Genomic DNA, 16,841 nt, shown 5'->3' with positions numbered 1-16,841 from the left:
AGGAAGAGCCCCCCACCTGCACAGCTGGCATCCTCGGGCCCCAGGCACACTCCTTGCTGCTGCCTATCTTTTCACTCCATCATTGTGGATGGATGTAGGGAGGCACAATGGAACATGCCACTGTCACAAGGAGAGAGGGTACCAATGAAAGACTCCAGTGTCATTGTGGGTGGATGGACCGTTCTGATCATCCTGTCTGACCTCGATAGCCCAGGCCAGAGACCCCGTCCAGCCCAGAGCACTGAGATAAGAGATGCCCACTCTCGATCTAAAGACCCCAAATGACAGAGAATCCACCACATCCCTAGGCAAGCTGTTCCTGTGGTTAATTAACCCATTTCCACTTTAATGTATCTCGCTTCACCTTCCAGATGCCGGACCTTGCTGTGCCTTGGCCGGCTAGATTACGGGGCCCCCCGCTCACAGGAATCTTCTCCCGGAGGAGAGGCTTGCACAAGGATCAAGAGACAATGTGTTACAGTGGGTGCCTGGGAACAATGATAACGCACTACCCCTGGTTATGCTGGGTTATTAGAAGAGCGATAATGGAATATTCCATTTTTTCAGTTGGTGGGGGGCAACAATAATGGAATACCCCATTGTTTTGTTGGGTGGATGGGTGGGTAGCAATAGAATATGCCATTTTTGGGGGCAGCAATAATGGAATGCCCTATTGGTGTGCCAGGTGGGAGGATCGGTAATCATAATGGAATATTCCAGTTTTCTGGTGTGGGGGGGGGTGAGCAGTAACATTACACATACACCCCCTCAGTGCTGTGGTGTGCAGCTGCAGGGGAGCTACATTCGTGTTTTAGCTATGGACCAGGATGCATCATAACACTGGCTACCCAAGAGGTCTGGCCGCCTTATGGCCTGTGCCCCCAGCAAGCACTGTCCCATGGCATCACTACAAAGGCTGGCGGACTGAGATCAAACAAAGGGAAACTTTCTTGTCTCCCTGGACCTGCCTGTGGGATTCCCTGCCTCAGGCTTTCAGCAGACAGATAAAAGGGCCAGAGAACTGCATGATGATCAGCATTAACACTGTAACTGTGCAGGCTCCGAGTGGGGGCCAGGAAGGGATAGTTCACCCACCTATAGCATTGCACGACTGGCTGGTTTATTACAAGGAAAGGGTCTTGCTATTTTCTAAAGCCTCAACTTGCAGCCCCTGCTGGAGGCAGAATACAGGAGAAGATGGGGCCTGTGGTGTTTGGGCATGGAAATGGTAACTCCAGGTAGCACTGGCTGCCCCGTTCCTGTGCAGACAAGGTGCTGTTGTTTTTACCGCACTGCAGCTAAGGGAGGTCAAGCCCAGGTGGTGTGTACAGGGCCTCAACTAGCCACAGTCTGCTGGGCTGCAGTACATTTCGCATGTTTCGACAGGGCTGCTTGGTGCCTCTTGCTCTAATGCACACACAAAGATCGCATCTGTGCAGATAATGCCTTTGTCAAAGCTCCTGGGGACACTCCCCACATGTTTCTTCCTGGCCACAAGGGTGACGCTAGGGATCAGCCTATGAGCTGCCCAACTCCCAGCTTTTGTGCCGCTACCACTGGATTGGGTTAGAACAAAGTATAGTTAAAACAGCACAGAAACTATGTGTAGACAGGCCTCGGGGAACACTGACCCGGAACAAACATTCAGGGAGCATCCAGACTGGCCCATGTGACCATATGAACTAACTGGAAGCGATGCAAGGTCAGAATCCCTAGCGAAGACAGAGGCCAGTGGGAAGGTGACCCAGGCCCAGAAAGCCCTGCTGGGCGCAACAGAAGGGAATACAAGTTAAAGCAATCCCTATGGGCAGAGAGAGCACTGAGGCTCCGCACTCCACAGCAATCCCTGGCACTCCTGAACTCCAGGGATTGGTGAGATTCCCCGAAGAGCTCAGTAAAGATTGATTGAATGGGCCTAGCCAGTCCAGGGAGTATGGTCTATCCGACACAGTCCCCAGCTGGCCCCTCTCCGGAGGAGAAATCTCTGCAACAACACACACTGCACTTCCCAACAGCAGGTCAAAGCGCAGGGTGCAGAGCAGGAGAGAGAATCCACTCCCAGCTCACATGAACTGACCTAAAAAACAGCACTGAGATTCTGATTTCTGCACATTCAAATGGGAGCCGACTCCGCCCTCCTGCTCTGAGTGGTGGAGCTGTCGGGATGACTGAGAACGACTATTGACTATCGCACTGAGCACGGCTCTCCGCTTTGCAGGTTGGTGCCTCTTTTACATTGAGTGTCCCTTTAAACACCTCCAGCCACACGGCTAAACTTCTGTTCTTTCCAGCCTGCCTGTTTCTGCTGCTCCCAGCTGCACCTGTTCAGCATGTCACATTCTACGAGACAAGCTAACTAGGGAGCATTCAATATCTGTCTATGCAGCCAGCCATTGCAGGCATTTAGTGCCTGTCCCCTTAGCATGGGTGTGATACCACTGGGGCAGGGCCGGCAGGAGGGGCAGGGGAAGGGCGGATGTCCTCCGGGGGGCGGGGGTGGGGTCAGTTGGGAGCCTGGGCAGCTGCAGGAGACAGTTTGCAATAAAAGGCCTTGTTCCCCTCACTTATTGTGAGCTGACCCAGGCAACTCCTTTGACTTCTCTGGAGTTATTCCCAATTGACACTTGTACAGGAGAGCAGAATGAGCCCTGGTTTACACTACCCATGTACATCAGTATAACAATGTCGTTCGGAGGTGTGGATCTCTGAACGAGGTAGTTGTACCGATCTAACCCTGGGGCTATGTAGATGGGAGGGCTTCCCTCAGGGAGGTGCTGTACTTGTGCCGATGGGAACTCTCTGTCGGCGTAGGTAGCATCTCCACCAAGCACTACAGCAGTGCTGTCAGTGTAGGCAAGCCCTGAGGCTCCTCATCATGTAATGCTCCCTGTGCTTGTTTCCAACTGGGGAGCACAGCTGGAAGAGACAGTCCCTGCACTGGAGATGGGCCCCAAGGTCCTGCTCTGAGCCAAAGTGGGGAACGGCTTCCTGCGGAAAGAGGCTGTTTCTCAGCAAGAGATTGGAAAAGACAAGATATGCATGAGAGAGACTTTCCCCAGCAAACAACACAGGCACCTGCTAGCTGCTGGCCCTTGTGTGAGATGGGAAAGGAGCACTAGATGGAGCATGAACTTTTTCATGGTCCTTTGGGAAGGGAGGTGAGGAGCAGGCCGGGGGGTTCATGCTCCACTTAGTGTTCCTTGTCAATAAACAAATGTCCGGTGTGCCCCCGGCCTCCTGTGGAAACGGCGCAGCCCAGCGTGAGGCCACAGCTGAACGGCCAGGGTGTTGAGGCCGTGGCAATGAAGCAGAATGTGAGGGGCTGAAAGCGAACTGAAGAAGATTAATTCCCCGCTCGCTCAAAGCATGTGTCTGCGGATGGTGGTTCAGCGGTGAGCCCCAGACAGCTCCGTCTCCCCAGTGCCGGTACCACACCGGCTGAGGCCACAAGGGCCATTTCTCACAGATGCCTGAGTAGGAGCTACCATGACAAGCCAGCATTTGTCACAGGCCCCACACACAGTGACTGTGGCTTATTCCCCTTCTGAGCGCAGGAAAAGCAGGGCTGACTCAGATCCCTCGGGGGGCCTTTAGGTAAACGCTGACCCCCCTTGGAAGAAGGTCCAGCTGGACCCAGTGGGGAGCTGTTCACATCAGTTGCCATGGGCCAAGCCTCCTGGGGGTATCTGCTCCTCCTACCTGCCTGGTTCGTGGTGATGTTGACAACGGCAAATCTCTTGGGCTCCAGGCTGAGGTTGGACACGCCATTGACAGCCTCCACCGAGAAGGAGTAGTTCATGTGGGCCATAAGGTTGGCCACGGTGAGGGCAGCCTGTGCCAGGCTCATCTGCTGGGGAACAAAGCGGATCCCGCTGCCGCACGCCTCGCACTGGCCCAGGTCCCATGTGCAGCGTCTGCAGACCACGTTATAGGTGATATCAGTGCGCCCCCCCTTGTCCAGGGGCGGAGCCCACTCCAGTGTCACCAAGGTGCCATTCACACTGGAGACCAGGTTCACAGGAGCAGAGGGGGGCCCTGGAAAGGAAGCAGAGATTCATCAAGATTGGTGGGGTGTTGTGCTCGGAGTTGGGGGGGGCAGGCCGAGAGAAAAGCTCATGGAAGGTGATGTGATCCATGGGAGAGAACAGAGTGATACTGGCTGACTAGAGGATGACTGACATGCTCTGGGTGTATGTTTGGGGGGGAGGAAATAACACAGCTTAGATACAGGCTGACCTGAGGGTGCCATGCCCTGGGTGTGTGTGTGGGGTGAAGGAAATAACAGATCCTAGGTACAGGCTGATCTGAAGGTGACATGCAGTGTGAGAACCTGACGAGAATAGGATTGTTGATAAATTGCACAGTCAATTGCTTGACAATACGTTGGTTTATTACGAAACATACTCAAGAGACTAAATGACCAGTGTGTCAGGTTTATTAATCTGGTACAGGAAAGGGCTCTATAAAATACCTGTCTCCAAAGAGCAGCCCTATGCAGCGATGTTACATTCACCTCACGCAGAAGGTGCACTCCCCAAGTCACACATCCTAGCTGGTATTATTTATATGATGATGTTACAAGTTACATGCCACTACAGCCTAAGCCAGCAGTTTGTCCCACTTCCCTAACTTGCTGTTCTGTTCCTTCCTTAGCTTTGTTTTGTATACTAGCTTTCCAGGTACTGGTCCGTGAAGGTACTTCCCTAGCTGGGACTAAGACATAGAACGAATTGACGTTTCTGGATTTTGACAAGTTTCCTGTCTGCTTTTGCCAAATGCTTACTTCAGCAAATGCAAGGAGTTATGGGATACTTAGCATAAGTGAACAGGATTACTGTATAGGCTGGTTTGGGCTTTATCACTGTTACAATATTTGTGCTTTATGTTATTGCTCTGTGCACACTAATATACATATATGTATGGTGCAGATAATACATTTTATTACTATGATATATATTTATATGCTAGCCAGCATATATTACTTAACAGGCCCCCCACTTTTTGCCTTGATAATTGTTATAGTCAAGGCCACATCTTTGCCAAATGGATGTATGAATTAGTGGTGAGGGCCTTTATATGTGATTTAAAGTGTTTTAACAAACTCCATAAGTGGCAATAGATAATTATCACAGCTAAAACTAATACACCTTGTAACACAAGCAAAGTCTTAAATGCAACCTCTATCCAGCTGTGGGAAAACAGTATTTTAAGATCCCCATCATGAATAAAAAGTTATTCAAGGCTTGTTCTGCCTTGTGCATGTCACTGTTAATCTGAATGTGTGTGGTTTCGTCTAGTAATGTTTTTAAATTTAAAGTGATTAATAAGCACATTAAAACTGGTAGGTAAATTTTAACTTCATTCCAGTATTTGGGCTCACTTCGGATTCATTTTGAAAACTGGGATAGGAATTATTATAGTGTGTTCCACAGCGCTATGTACATGAGGGGTAAAACAGAAATGTGGAGTAGTGACTTTATAAGTGAGGCCTCCATGTATAAACTTCTTGTAATTAGTTACTACACAGTACTGTCCATCCATGTTATAGGTTACCCTTCCTGCTGGTTAGCACCTGCTGGAAAGCTTTACTGGGCCGGAGACAGGCACAGCTAGCTTCTCTGTCTCATACTAGGCTGAACCATTGTGACCACACACATGAGCTGAAATGTCAAAAGCATCCCTGGCATAATAAGCTGTGTGAGGTGCTTTTCAGGTTTGCATGGCTGCATGATACGCTGCTAGTTGACGGAGAGCCAATTGTTTCTTGAAGATGCTGTCTTCCAGATAACCGACTGAATGACCAGTAACCAATTTATTAAATATTGCTGTGTCAGGCTCCAATATTGTTAGTGAAGCTAAAAAGAAATGTACCTGGAACCAGGCACTGAGCAAGGTTGTTTTAACAACACATATCTCCATTAAGATACTGTGTCACTCAACCTGAATTACGACTGGTACTTAAAGGGAATTTGTCTACATGACGCTGCCGGTTAGCCATAGTTTTTGTTAAACACTGAGGGCAATACTAGGTAGGTGTTCATCACTGATGAGGTCAGGCAATTTTCCTTCCTCAACGTTTCCTAATGAGTCGGTTATGGTTTCTTTACCAGTCTGGTTTTTCCTTGCCTTTATATCACTTGCTGCAATTAGTTTGTTAACTTTCTTTGTGTCTGATTAAACAGTTTAGCAATGTATGCACATTGCAAATCAAATAGATATCCAGATTCAGATAATCTTGAAATGTAACCAATAATTCCATCTAGATTTTGGAGTCTACTGTTTTGAAAGTTACCGGACTATGGAATAGTCTTTTGCCCAGGCCTCGAGTTTTGTGCATTCCTGATAAGGTACTATTATATTAATTAACAAAGTAGTATACAAAAGTGATATATTTGCTTTTACACAATAACCAAATTTAACCATATTTCACTGAGAAAGGATTAAAACTATAGGTACATGCATGAACTCACTTTGCTTAATAATACACAATTTAAATAACAGTTAGACCTGGCCTGACTAGTGATCCATCTTTATATTGTCTCTCTAGTCGATTGCATACTCATTGTTCATATACAGTAGGTTGAGGTGTAGTTGACCAGTCTATTATTTATACTGCACTTTACCTTCTTCTTCTGATGCGCGGGGGTTTCTTCACTGTGCACTGATATTTCCTGGTGTCTCCGATCTATGGGATTCACCCTTAAATCACTTAATTTGGTTAATATGATTAATTTTTTGTTTGTAGTTATATTTCTCTTGTTTTTAGAAACCCTAATTTATATACAGGTGAACTTATCTTATTTACAGTGTACTAGGGCCAAATCATTTATAACACAAGCTCTGCTTTTGTTCTAATTTTCTCAGTGCTTTAGCACAAGTATAAGAACATAAGAATGGTCATACTGGGTCAGACCAAAGGTCCATCCAGCCCAGTATCCTGTCTACTGACAGTGGCCAATGCCAGGTGCCCCAGAGGGAGTGAACCTAACAGGTAATGATCTAGTGATCTCTCCCCTGCCATCCATCTCCACTCTCTGACAAACAGAGGCTAGCGACACCATTCCTTACCCATCCTGGCTAATACTTCGATTAAAAAACTAACATGGCACACATTAAATGGATTAAAAGCTGGCTAACTGATAGTTCTCAAAATGTAATTGTAAATGGGGACTCATCACTAAGGCCTGGTCTACACTGGGGGGATCGATCTAAGTTACGTAAATTCAGCTACGTGAATAACGTAGCTGAAGTCGACGTACTTAGATCTACTTACCGTGGTGTCTTCACTGCGGTAGGTCGACAGCTGACGCTTTCCCGTCAACTCTGCCTGCACCTCTCGCCCTGGTGGAGTATCGGAGTCTACAGGAGACTGCTCGGCGGTCGATTTATCGCATCTAGACTAGACGCGATAAATCAACCCCGTTGACCCAGCGGGTAATGTAGACAAGCCCTGAGTGGGAGTTTTTCTAGTGGAATCCCTCAATGATCTGTTTTTGGTTCTATGCTATTTAAACATTTTTATCAGTGACCTGGAACAAAACAGAATCATCACTGATAAAGTTTGCAGATGACACAAAAAACCAGAGAGTGGTAAATAATTATGAAGACAGGTCACCAATATCGAGCAATCTAGAACCCTTGGTAAGCTGGATGCAAGCAAACAACATGCATTTTAACATGACGAAATGTGAACGTAGAGATCTATGAACAAAGAATGCAGGCCATACTGGCAGAATGGGGGACTCTGAAAAATATTTGAGGGTCAGCATGGATAACCAGCTGAACACAAGCTCCCAGTGTGACTCTGTGGCCAAAAAGGCTCATGCTATCCTGGGATGCATAAACGGGGGAATCTCGAGTAGGAGCAGAGAGGTGATTTTACCCTTGGTTTGGCATTGGCATGACCGCTGCAGGAATCCTGTGTCCAGTTCTGATGCCCACAATTCACGGAGGATGTTGATAAATTGGAGAAGATTCCAAGAGCCATGAGAATGATTGGAGGATTAGAAAACCTGTCTTATAGTGATAGACTCAAAGAGCTCCATCTATTTAGCTTAACAAAGAGAACATTAAGGGGTGACTTGATAACGGTCTACAAGTAATTACACTGGGAATAAATATTTAATAACAGGCTCTTCAGTCTAGCAGAGAAAGTTCTAACATGATCCAATGGCTGGAAGTTAACTCTAGGCAAAATCAGAATGGAAAAAAGGTGAGAGTAATTAAGCATTGGAACAGCTTACCAAAAGTCTCAGTGTATTCTCCATTCCTGATAACTTTTAAACCAAGATTGGGTTTTGTTTTTTAAAAAGATCTGCTCTAGGAATTACCTTGGGGAAATTCTCTGGTTTGTGTTATACAAGAGATCAGACTAGATGATCACAATAGTCCTTTCTGGCCTGGGAATCTATGTAGCTATGAATCCATGGCATTCACATGCAGAGAGACAGGTCCCATCTACACTAAGAAAAGGACGGGTTTAAAACACGACAGTTACATGCTTTAAAATCTTTGTGGAGTTAAGGCACATTGTAGCTTTGGCATGTGAGCTATCCTGATTGAAACACACACCTTTATCCTAATGCAGTCATGCCTCCAGGACAACACAAACACCCCGAGGTACACTCACAGCGAGCGCCCCAGACACGCATACAAACACACACAGAGCATGGCAAATCTCCCATTGACTCCATTGGGGCCAGGTCTCCAGCCTGATGTTTCTAACACATTCACCTGTGTAGTGTCAGGGTTCCCTCTCGTCCCACAGACAGATACTCCCTCACCGACCTTCTGGCCCTTCCCACTTGCATGGGAATCTCCCTCTGCTGCTGTAGTCAGGCTGATTCGGGTTCTGTTCCCTGTGTGCTGTGGAAAGTGGGTGGGCAGGCTGGGGTGGGCAGTCTTAGGCAGATGGGCAGGTACTTACGCGTGCAGGCTGCAGATGGGGGATCTTGTGCTGCCCGGTAGTAGCTGCTGTCACAGCGGCACACCTGTGCAGCCCGGCTCTCTGAGTAGCTGTGCAGGGGGCACTTTGCACACAGTTGGTCACCAGGGGCTGACTTGTAAAATCCCAGCTCGCAGGCTAGAGGAGAGGGGGAAGGATGCAGTCAGAAGGCAGCACCCAGCACAGACTCATCCACTGGCTTGGTAAATCCCATATCTACACACTGAGCTCAATGTCCCTAAAGGAGATACTTGCTCCGTGAGAGAGCTTCGCTCCTGCCCCTCCAAAGGGACCTCCCAGCTCGCTAGCTCTTCCCTGTCCTTTCTAGAAGCCCCGGAGAGACCAGTGGCAGGGGGCTTTAGGGTCCCCATATACCTCTGCATGAAACTGACCCAGGCTCCAGACTGGTTCTGCCCTGCTGCTGCCTACAGTGGCCTCCTAGCACCACCCACCAGTTGGTGCTTCCCAGCACAAGGCAGGGGAGTGGGCCGAGCAGCAGCACAAAGTAGGCGAGACACCCAGGCAAGGTGAGGGGGGATAATTAATTCCCTGCTAGAGGAGGAGGCATGGCCTGTCCAGGACTCTGCTATTCCCTGCCATAGCATCCCCTTCAGGCCTCCCCATATGGTTCATGTACCAGTGCTGGGTAATAATATGAGAGGCCTCCATGCTTGTAAAACAAAATTAAACTATTAAGAGAACCATTTCCAGAAGTGCAACCAGTGCAGCTGACATTCCAGCCATGTGCACACAGAGTGACTTCCTGGGGCCTCCTCCAAACTCTGCCCTTCTGCAAGCTGGGCTCCTCCCTCCAAGTTCCAGGCAGGCTGCTACACCTGGCACATGGAGATTTTCCTTGTCGATTAATTGCAGGACAGTGTTTTCAGTGGGGTGCAGCTGAGTTGTATACCCCGGGCTGTGTCAGCCCTGCAAGGCAAGGTGGAGGGATAGCTGAGAGCTTTGGCTCCTGATGCCTAATTCCCTTCTCCTTCTCACCAAGGGCAGATAGGCCTGTGTGGGAAGGAGCAGAATTGCCCAGGAGAAGCTGACAGTAGTTTTGGAGTAACAGGTGAGGCAGGGAGAGGGAAGGAGGGAGCGGAAGAGCACAGTAGCTCAGGGCCACTTCTAGTCCCTTCTCTCCTGCTGTGATGCGTGTCCTCCCAGCAGCTCTCCCTCTTCGCAAAGCTACAGTCAGCTTCTCCTGAGCAACTCCTCAGAGACATGGAGAGGGCAGCAAGGGCCCGAATCTGCCAGAGAAGGGTCTTCTCCCTCCTCCTCCACCACTCCCCGCCCTGCCTCAGCTGCTGCTTCCTGCCCTGACGAGTATGGGACAGCAAGCCTGACTGGGCTTCAGTGTGCTAGGAAGCCTGCCAGGTAGCACAATGAGAGCTCTGGCCAGGAGAATTAGGGTCTTATCCCAGCTCCGCCAGATACCCTGTGTGACCCGAAGCAAGTTACTCAGACCCTAATTTGGATGCCTTCATTTTTGGGTGCCCAGCTTGAGGTACATCAGTTACGTGCCCATAGGGCTTGGCTTGGGCAACATTGCCAACTCTGGCAATCTCATTGTGAGTCTGGTGACATCTGTCGTTTTCCTTGAAACATGGCGGTGCATGAGAATCTGAGTTTTTATTTCACAAAAGAACGTTTCCAGCCCTCCTGGTGGTAGGGAGAAGATGGAAAGCGTGACCTGCGCACACTCCCCAGAAGGCAAAGAACTAACACTTCTTCTCTTCATAAATCTAGTGATTCTTGAGCCAGTCCTGTGGATTTTGACTCATGATTTCTTAACATCAGAGCCTGGCCATGTTGCTCCAGGCACCTATGTCTGGCCTTTGGCCATCACCTCTCTGTGCCTGTTTGCACAATGCAGAGGCCAGTATGCACCTTCCTTCCAGCTCCACTCCCCAGCTGTGGGAGATGCACTCACTTATGCCCCGAGCTGGCAGGGCTCGTGTGTGCAGTGTTTGTGAGGTTGCTCGTCCTCTGGATTTGTGCTTTCTGACCAAGGAGCTGGAGCTGATCCCCCAAATTAGGGGTGGTGAAGTCAGAGCCAATTTGTCACTGCATGCTGCTCCCATTTATCAGCTCTGGAGAGACAGTTGGCCAGGAAAAATGGGAACACAAAGCATGACAAATTTTCATTGAGCAGGAGTTGTAATCGTTTAGAATTTAATGTTGTAAAGAAATGTTAATTACCTGTGGCAATGATTCACATTTATTTTAGATGTAGTCAAGGAGAAAATTATGCTAAATTACCACTGTTTATACATGCTCCACATGAAACACAGCAATGGGCCAGAGCTGGTGTGAATGTGCAATGGTGTCTTGGCTATGACACAGGTCAGACATTCAGCCAGATCCATGCGGATTTGTCATCACTAGGATGCATAAAGTCCGCGGAGCAGACCAGGGGATCTTGGTCAAGTCTCTGATGGAGACAGGACATGTGTACTGGACAGTTCCTGTTCCAGGGCCATGGGGTGTGTGTGTGTGTGTGTGTGTGTGTGTGTGTGTGTGTGTGTGTGTGTGTGTGTGTGTGTGTGTGTGTCCACATGCAAGATGGCTTCTGTGGCAGGCATGTGAGACAGTGTCTGAAACAGGCTATGCTAGAGCAGGAGTCCATGTACTAGAACATATGGATTGTTCTGTGGGCTACATAGTCCTCCCATATCTGCATTTTGGGAGACCGGGTAGATAATGACTGTGTCCTGGAGTTGGCACCTATTCGATCAAAAGCATGTTACCATACCTATTGGGATGTCCCACTCCCACAGCTCTGGTCCTGCTAGGAAACGCAGGCCAATAGCGTGTGGGAGAACAGACACTCAATGATTAGTGGTGAGAAGAACAAACCAGCAGGGAACTGCCATTGGGTAAAATAATTTAACAAGCCCCACAGACATTACTCTAACACCTACAGAATGAAATAAAGAATGAGATGGTCTCTAGGTTATTTAACCCACCCTGTAGCAGGAGTAGAATTCCATAGAATGGTCCAGAACAACCTATAGCAAAATTATCCAGCTCTATACAGTGCTCCTGGACATTTCCATCTCGGGAGAGCCGTCTGGGGAGTATCCAGGATGCCATGGGGATTTATTTTGATGTACAACAATGCTGCACAAGGTGTGCTGACAGATAGCTGTACGCAAAGAACATGCACATGGCAGCATGGATCAGCAGTCACAAAACACTCCTGTCTGCTCCGTCACCCCTCCCAGAATATCTCCTCCCACATAAACCATGTCAGCTCACCCCTTCCTGGGCTCACAGGCAGGCCTGGCAGTGTATCCTAGTCTGGAGACCAGCAAGCTTGGGTCTAAACTGGGGCTTGGCAGCCTAGCTGGTTCCACTGATCTGAACTGCCACAGGAGGAGAAAGTGAGTTCCTTAGGTCCTTGGTATGGGGACTTGGGTTGAATTCCCTGAGTTTCCATATATCCATGGAGTCCGATGACCTGGGGCTACCATGAGCAGAGCTCGGGGTACACTGCCAAATATTTTCAGTGGATAGTCATTAGAATCCTTAAACGATCACATTCTGCTCCCTTCCTAGGGTGAGAAATGGCAGGTCTCCAGTAACTTACTGAATATTCATGGCAAGCCAATGTCAAGTTCTGTTGGGCACCCTCATGCTGAGACGTTTGTTCATCCGAATGGGGAGTGGGGACATCATGTGACCTATCCGTCCAATCTGGTCAAAAGAGCTTGAATTCTAGCTTTCTGCCACTCACAGAACGGGATTGCAAAGGAGATGCTGTTCCATCCCAATGTACCCATCCCTCCCCACAGATGGACCTCCAGTGAGATGATTGTGTAGCCCAACTCTGGGAAAATCACAGTCCGCTCCTAAAGCAGAAATATTCATCCAAAAAGGCGTTGTGAATTACAAGCCCAGCTCTAGCTAAGAGGCAGTGCCACAAAGTCAGTGCAGGACCTGGGAGGATCACGGGGATCAGGGTTAATTAGAGCACTGGGGACTATAGTAAGGAATGGTTATGTGGGTCCACTTCCTCCTCTACACACACGCATACACACGCATGGAGCACATATGCATGACAACCATCAGGGTGTGAGTAGGAAATCTCTAACCCAAAGCACTTCTGCCTCAGGCTCTCAAAGCACATACACTTGCATGAAATATACACTTGCTTCTAAACCCATAACCTGCCATTTTAATGCCACTTGGGCATAATGATGCCAACATCACATGATTTCTGCTCCGTGCCTCCCACCACAGTGATTGGAATCAGTGGCTCTGCTTCCGGCACAGACCATCCACACATCTCAGCCTGGTGCTGCAGCTCCCCCTCTCCACATCCCAGCTCCTGACGCCTCCTGGCAGCTGCTGCCTGTACTGGGAGGTCTCGGGAGCTGGCAGTCTTGTATCAATAAGAGAGAGTGTGGGGCAGGCTCTGCCAAGCCATCTGTAGCTTGGGCCATTTGTTTACCTCCCACTTATCCTCTGGGAACAGAATAACATCTGCTAATAAGTTGGCAGGGTAGCAGAAATGATAGATGAACCTGTCAAGGAAATGATAGCCAAGGATCAGCCACCCTGTATGTCCAAGTTGGTGTTGACGGGGCCTAGTACTCTGCCTAGGGAAGCGATTTGGAGAAGGAAAGGCAGCTTTGGGAGTGGCGGGAGATGGAAGTGCAGCCTGCTTGGAGTTCCTGGCTGGGGTCCTTCTCTTGTCTGTTCTCCTCAGGAGCAGGAAGGCAGGAGTGGGGGGTACATTCAGGAGTAGCAGTGATGCTGGGTAGCCCTCTTGCGCTCAGCACCGGGAGCTGGGACTCAGGATTGTTCCATTCGTTGGTCATGCAGAAACCCAATAGTCATGAGAAATGCCCCTTGGTATGTGTGTACGTGACAGGCTGACATGGAAATGAATTCATTATCATCAATCACTCCCTCCAAGTTCTCTTCTAAACAGCCTCAAAACTCCACACCTTAGCGCTCCCTGTACAGAGACAAACACCCATGGAAAGGAAGAGGCTCACTAGGTGTCCCAGATGGGCCCTGTCCTGGACACACTGGCTGTGTCCGCTTGTAGGAAGTTTTCAGCATGCCCAGCCAGTGGCTGGAAGGCCATGTCAATGAAGGGAGCCTATCCTCCATTGTCAGACACATAGAAGAGTCGAGTAGAGCAGGACAGTGACCTCCTGTAGGTCTTATGTAGGACACTCTTGTTAATACACCCCCAACATGAGCTTCACCTTTTTCACACCTGCATCACCTTGTTCATTCACATTCCATTTATGATCCACTATAACCCCTCTATCCTTTTCTGCAGCAGTCTGCCTTGCCAGTTATTCCCCATTTTTGTAGCTGTGCATTTGATTTTTCCTTCCCAGGTGAAGTACAGTGCACTTGTCTTTACTGAATTTCATCTTGTTGAATTCAGACCAATTCTCCAATTTATCAAGGCTGTTTTGAATTCTAATCCTGTCCTCCAGAGTTTCTGTAACCATGCCAAGCTTGGTGTCATCTCCAAGTTTTATAAACATATTGTCCTCTCTGTTATCCAAGGCATTAATTAAAATGTCTGGGACCCTTCCCGTTTCTTCTCTCTCCCCATCCAGCCTTGCAGCAAATCCTGTTGCTTCCCCTTCTGTAACATTTCTAAATCATAGAATCATAGAATCATATAATATCAGGGTTGGAAGGGACCTCAGGAGGTCATCTAGTCCAACCCCCTGCTCAAAGCAGGACCAATCCCCAATTAAATCATCCCAGCCAGGGCTTTGTCAAGCCTGACCTTAAAAACTTCTAGGGAAGGAGATTCTACCGCCTCCCTAGGTAACGCATTCCAGTGTTTCACCACCCTCCTAGTGAAAAAGTTTTTCCTAATATCCAACCTAAACCTCCCCCACTGCAACTTGAGACCATTACTCCTTGTCCTGTCCTCTTCTACCACTCAGAATAGTTTAGACCCATCCTCTCTGGAACCACCTCTCAGGTAGTTGAAAGCAGCTGTCAAATCCCCCCTCATTCTTCTCTTCTGCAGACTAAACAATCCCAGTTCCCTCAGCGTCTCCTCAGAAGTCATGTGTTCCAGACCCCTAATCATTTTTGTTGCCCTTCGCTGGACTCTCTCCAATTTATCCACATCCTTCTTGTAGTGTGGGGCCCAAAACTGGACACAGTACTCCAGATGAGGCCTTACCAATGTCGAATAGAGGGGAACGATCACGTCCCTCGATCTGCTCGCTATGCCCCTACTTATACATCCCAAAATGCCATTGGCCTTCTTGGCAACAAGGGCACACTGCTGACTCATATCCAGCTTCTCGTCCACTGTCACCCCTAGGTCATTTTCCGCAGAACTGTTGCCTAGCCATTCGGTCCCTAGTCTGTAGCGGTGCATTGGGTTCTTCCGTCCTAAGTGCAGGACCCTGCACTTATCCTTATTGAACCTCATCAGATTTCTTTTGGCCCAATCCTCCAATTTGTCTAGGTCCCTCTGTATCCTATCCCTGCCGTCCAGCATATCTACCACTCCTCCTAGCTTAGTGTCATCCGCAAATTTGCTGAGAGTGCAATCCACACCATCCTCCAGATCATTTAGGAAGATATTGAACAAAACCGGCCCCAGGACCGACCCCTGGGGCTCTCCACTTGACGCCGGCTGCCAACTAGACATGGAGCCGTTGATCACTACCCGTTGAGCCTGACAATCTAGCCAACTTTCTACCCACCTTATAGTGCATTCATCCAGCCCATACTTCTTTAACTTGCTGACAAGAATACTGTGGGAGACCGTGTCAAAAGCTTTGCTAAAGTCAAGAAACAATACATCCACTGCTTTCCCTTCATCCACAGAACCAGTAATCTCATCATACAAGGCGATTAGTTTAGTCAGGCATGACCTTCCCTTGGTGAATCCATGCTGACTGTTCCTGATCACTTTCCTCTCATGTAAGTGCTTCAGGATTGATTCTTTGAGGACCTGCTCCATGATTTTTCCGGGGACTGAGGTGAGGCTGACTGGTCTGTAGTTCCCAGGATCCTCCTTCTTCCCTTTTTTAAAGATTGGCACTACGTTAGCCTTTTCCCAGTCATCTGGGACTTCCCCCGTTTGCCACGAGTTTTCAAAGATAATGGCCAATGGCTCTGCAATCACAGCCGCCAATTCCTTTAGCACTCTCGGATGCAACTCGTCCGGCCCCATGGACTTGTGCATGTCCAGCTTTTCTAAATAGTCCCTAACCACCTCTTTCTCCATAGAGGGCTGGCCATCTACTCCCCATGTTGTGATGCCCAACGCAGCAGTCTGGGAGCTGACCTTGTTAGTGAAGACAGAGGCAAAAAAAGCATTGAGTACATTAGCTTTTTCCACATCCTCTGTCACTAGGTTGCCTCCCTCATTCAGTAAGGGGCCCATACTTTCCTTGGCTTTCTTCTTGTTGCCAACATACCTGAAGAACCCCTTCTTGTTACTCTTAAATCCCACCTATCCTCTCTCCAGCCCTCCTGCCAACTCCCGGGGTCATGCCACAGCTGCCTCTTGTAGCTTCAACCTTTCCACTGTCCCTCACACCCCCCTTTCCAAGCTTCAGTCTATCCAACAACTTGAATAACCTTCCATCCCCATACTCCCCATGGGCCCCGTCACTGGCCCCATCTCCTTCCACCCACTCTCTGGGCCAAATTCACCATGGTGTAGCCACACAGAAGGAATCACATGAATGGTGGAGTGAGCCCACGTCCATGCATACTGATCAGCTCACCTTTGGGTCTGACCCCTTGTGTGGCAGTGGGACCTCATGCACAGTGGAGGTTGGGACTGAATGGAAGAAGCATTTTGCTAGGCACCAGCACCCATACGAGCAAGAGACAACATAAGCCAATGAAAAGCTTGGATTGGGATCAGGCCTGCTGTAATAGAAACCAA

General features: G+C 48.7%; 1 protein-coding gene across 8 annotated transcripts in view; it reads right to left on the bottom strand.

The window, feature by feature from the left end:
* Window positions 1-16,841, bottom strand: part of EPHA8 (EPH receptor A8) — a 130,881-nt gene that overhangs the window by 38,791 nt on the left and 75,249 nt on the right. For 7 of the 8 annotated variants that reach the window (XM_084651365.1, XM_084651366.1, XM_084651368.1 and 4 more), the window contains exons 4-5: window positions 8,927-9,082; window positions 3,700-4,035 (exon numbers count right to left, since the gene is read on the bottom strand). In XM_084651365.1, coding sequence (XP_084507491.1) covers window positions 3,700-4,035; window positions 8,927-9,082 — 492 coding nt within the window. The remainder of the gene's footprint in view (window positions 1-3,699; window positions 4,036-8,926; window positions 9,083-16,841) is intronic. The other variant, XM_084651372.1, reaches the window with a different exon arrangement.

Source organism: Lepidochelys olivacea (assembly GCF_965140295.1).
Source record: "Lepidochelys olivacea isolate rLepOli2 genome assembly, chromosome: 18".
Lineage (NCBI taxonomy): Eukaryota > Metazoa > Chordata > Testudines > Cheloniidae > Lepidochelys > Lepidochelys olivacea.
This window is presented reverse-complemented; position numbering and strand designations above follow the sequence as displayed.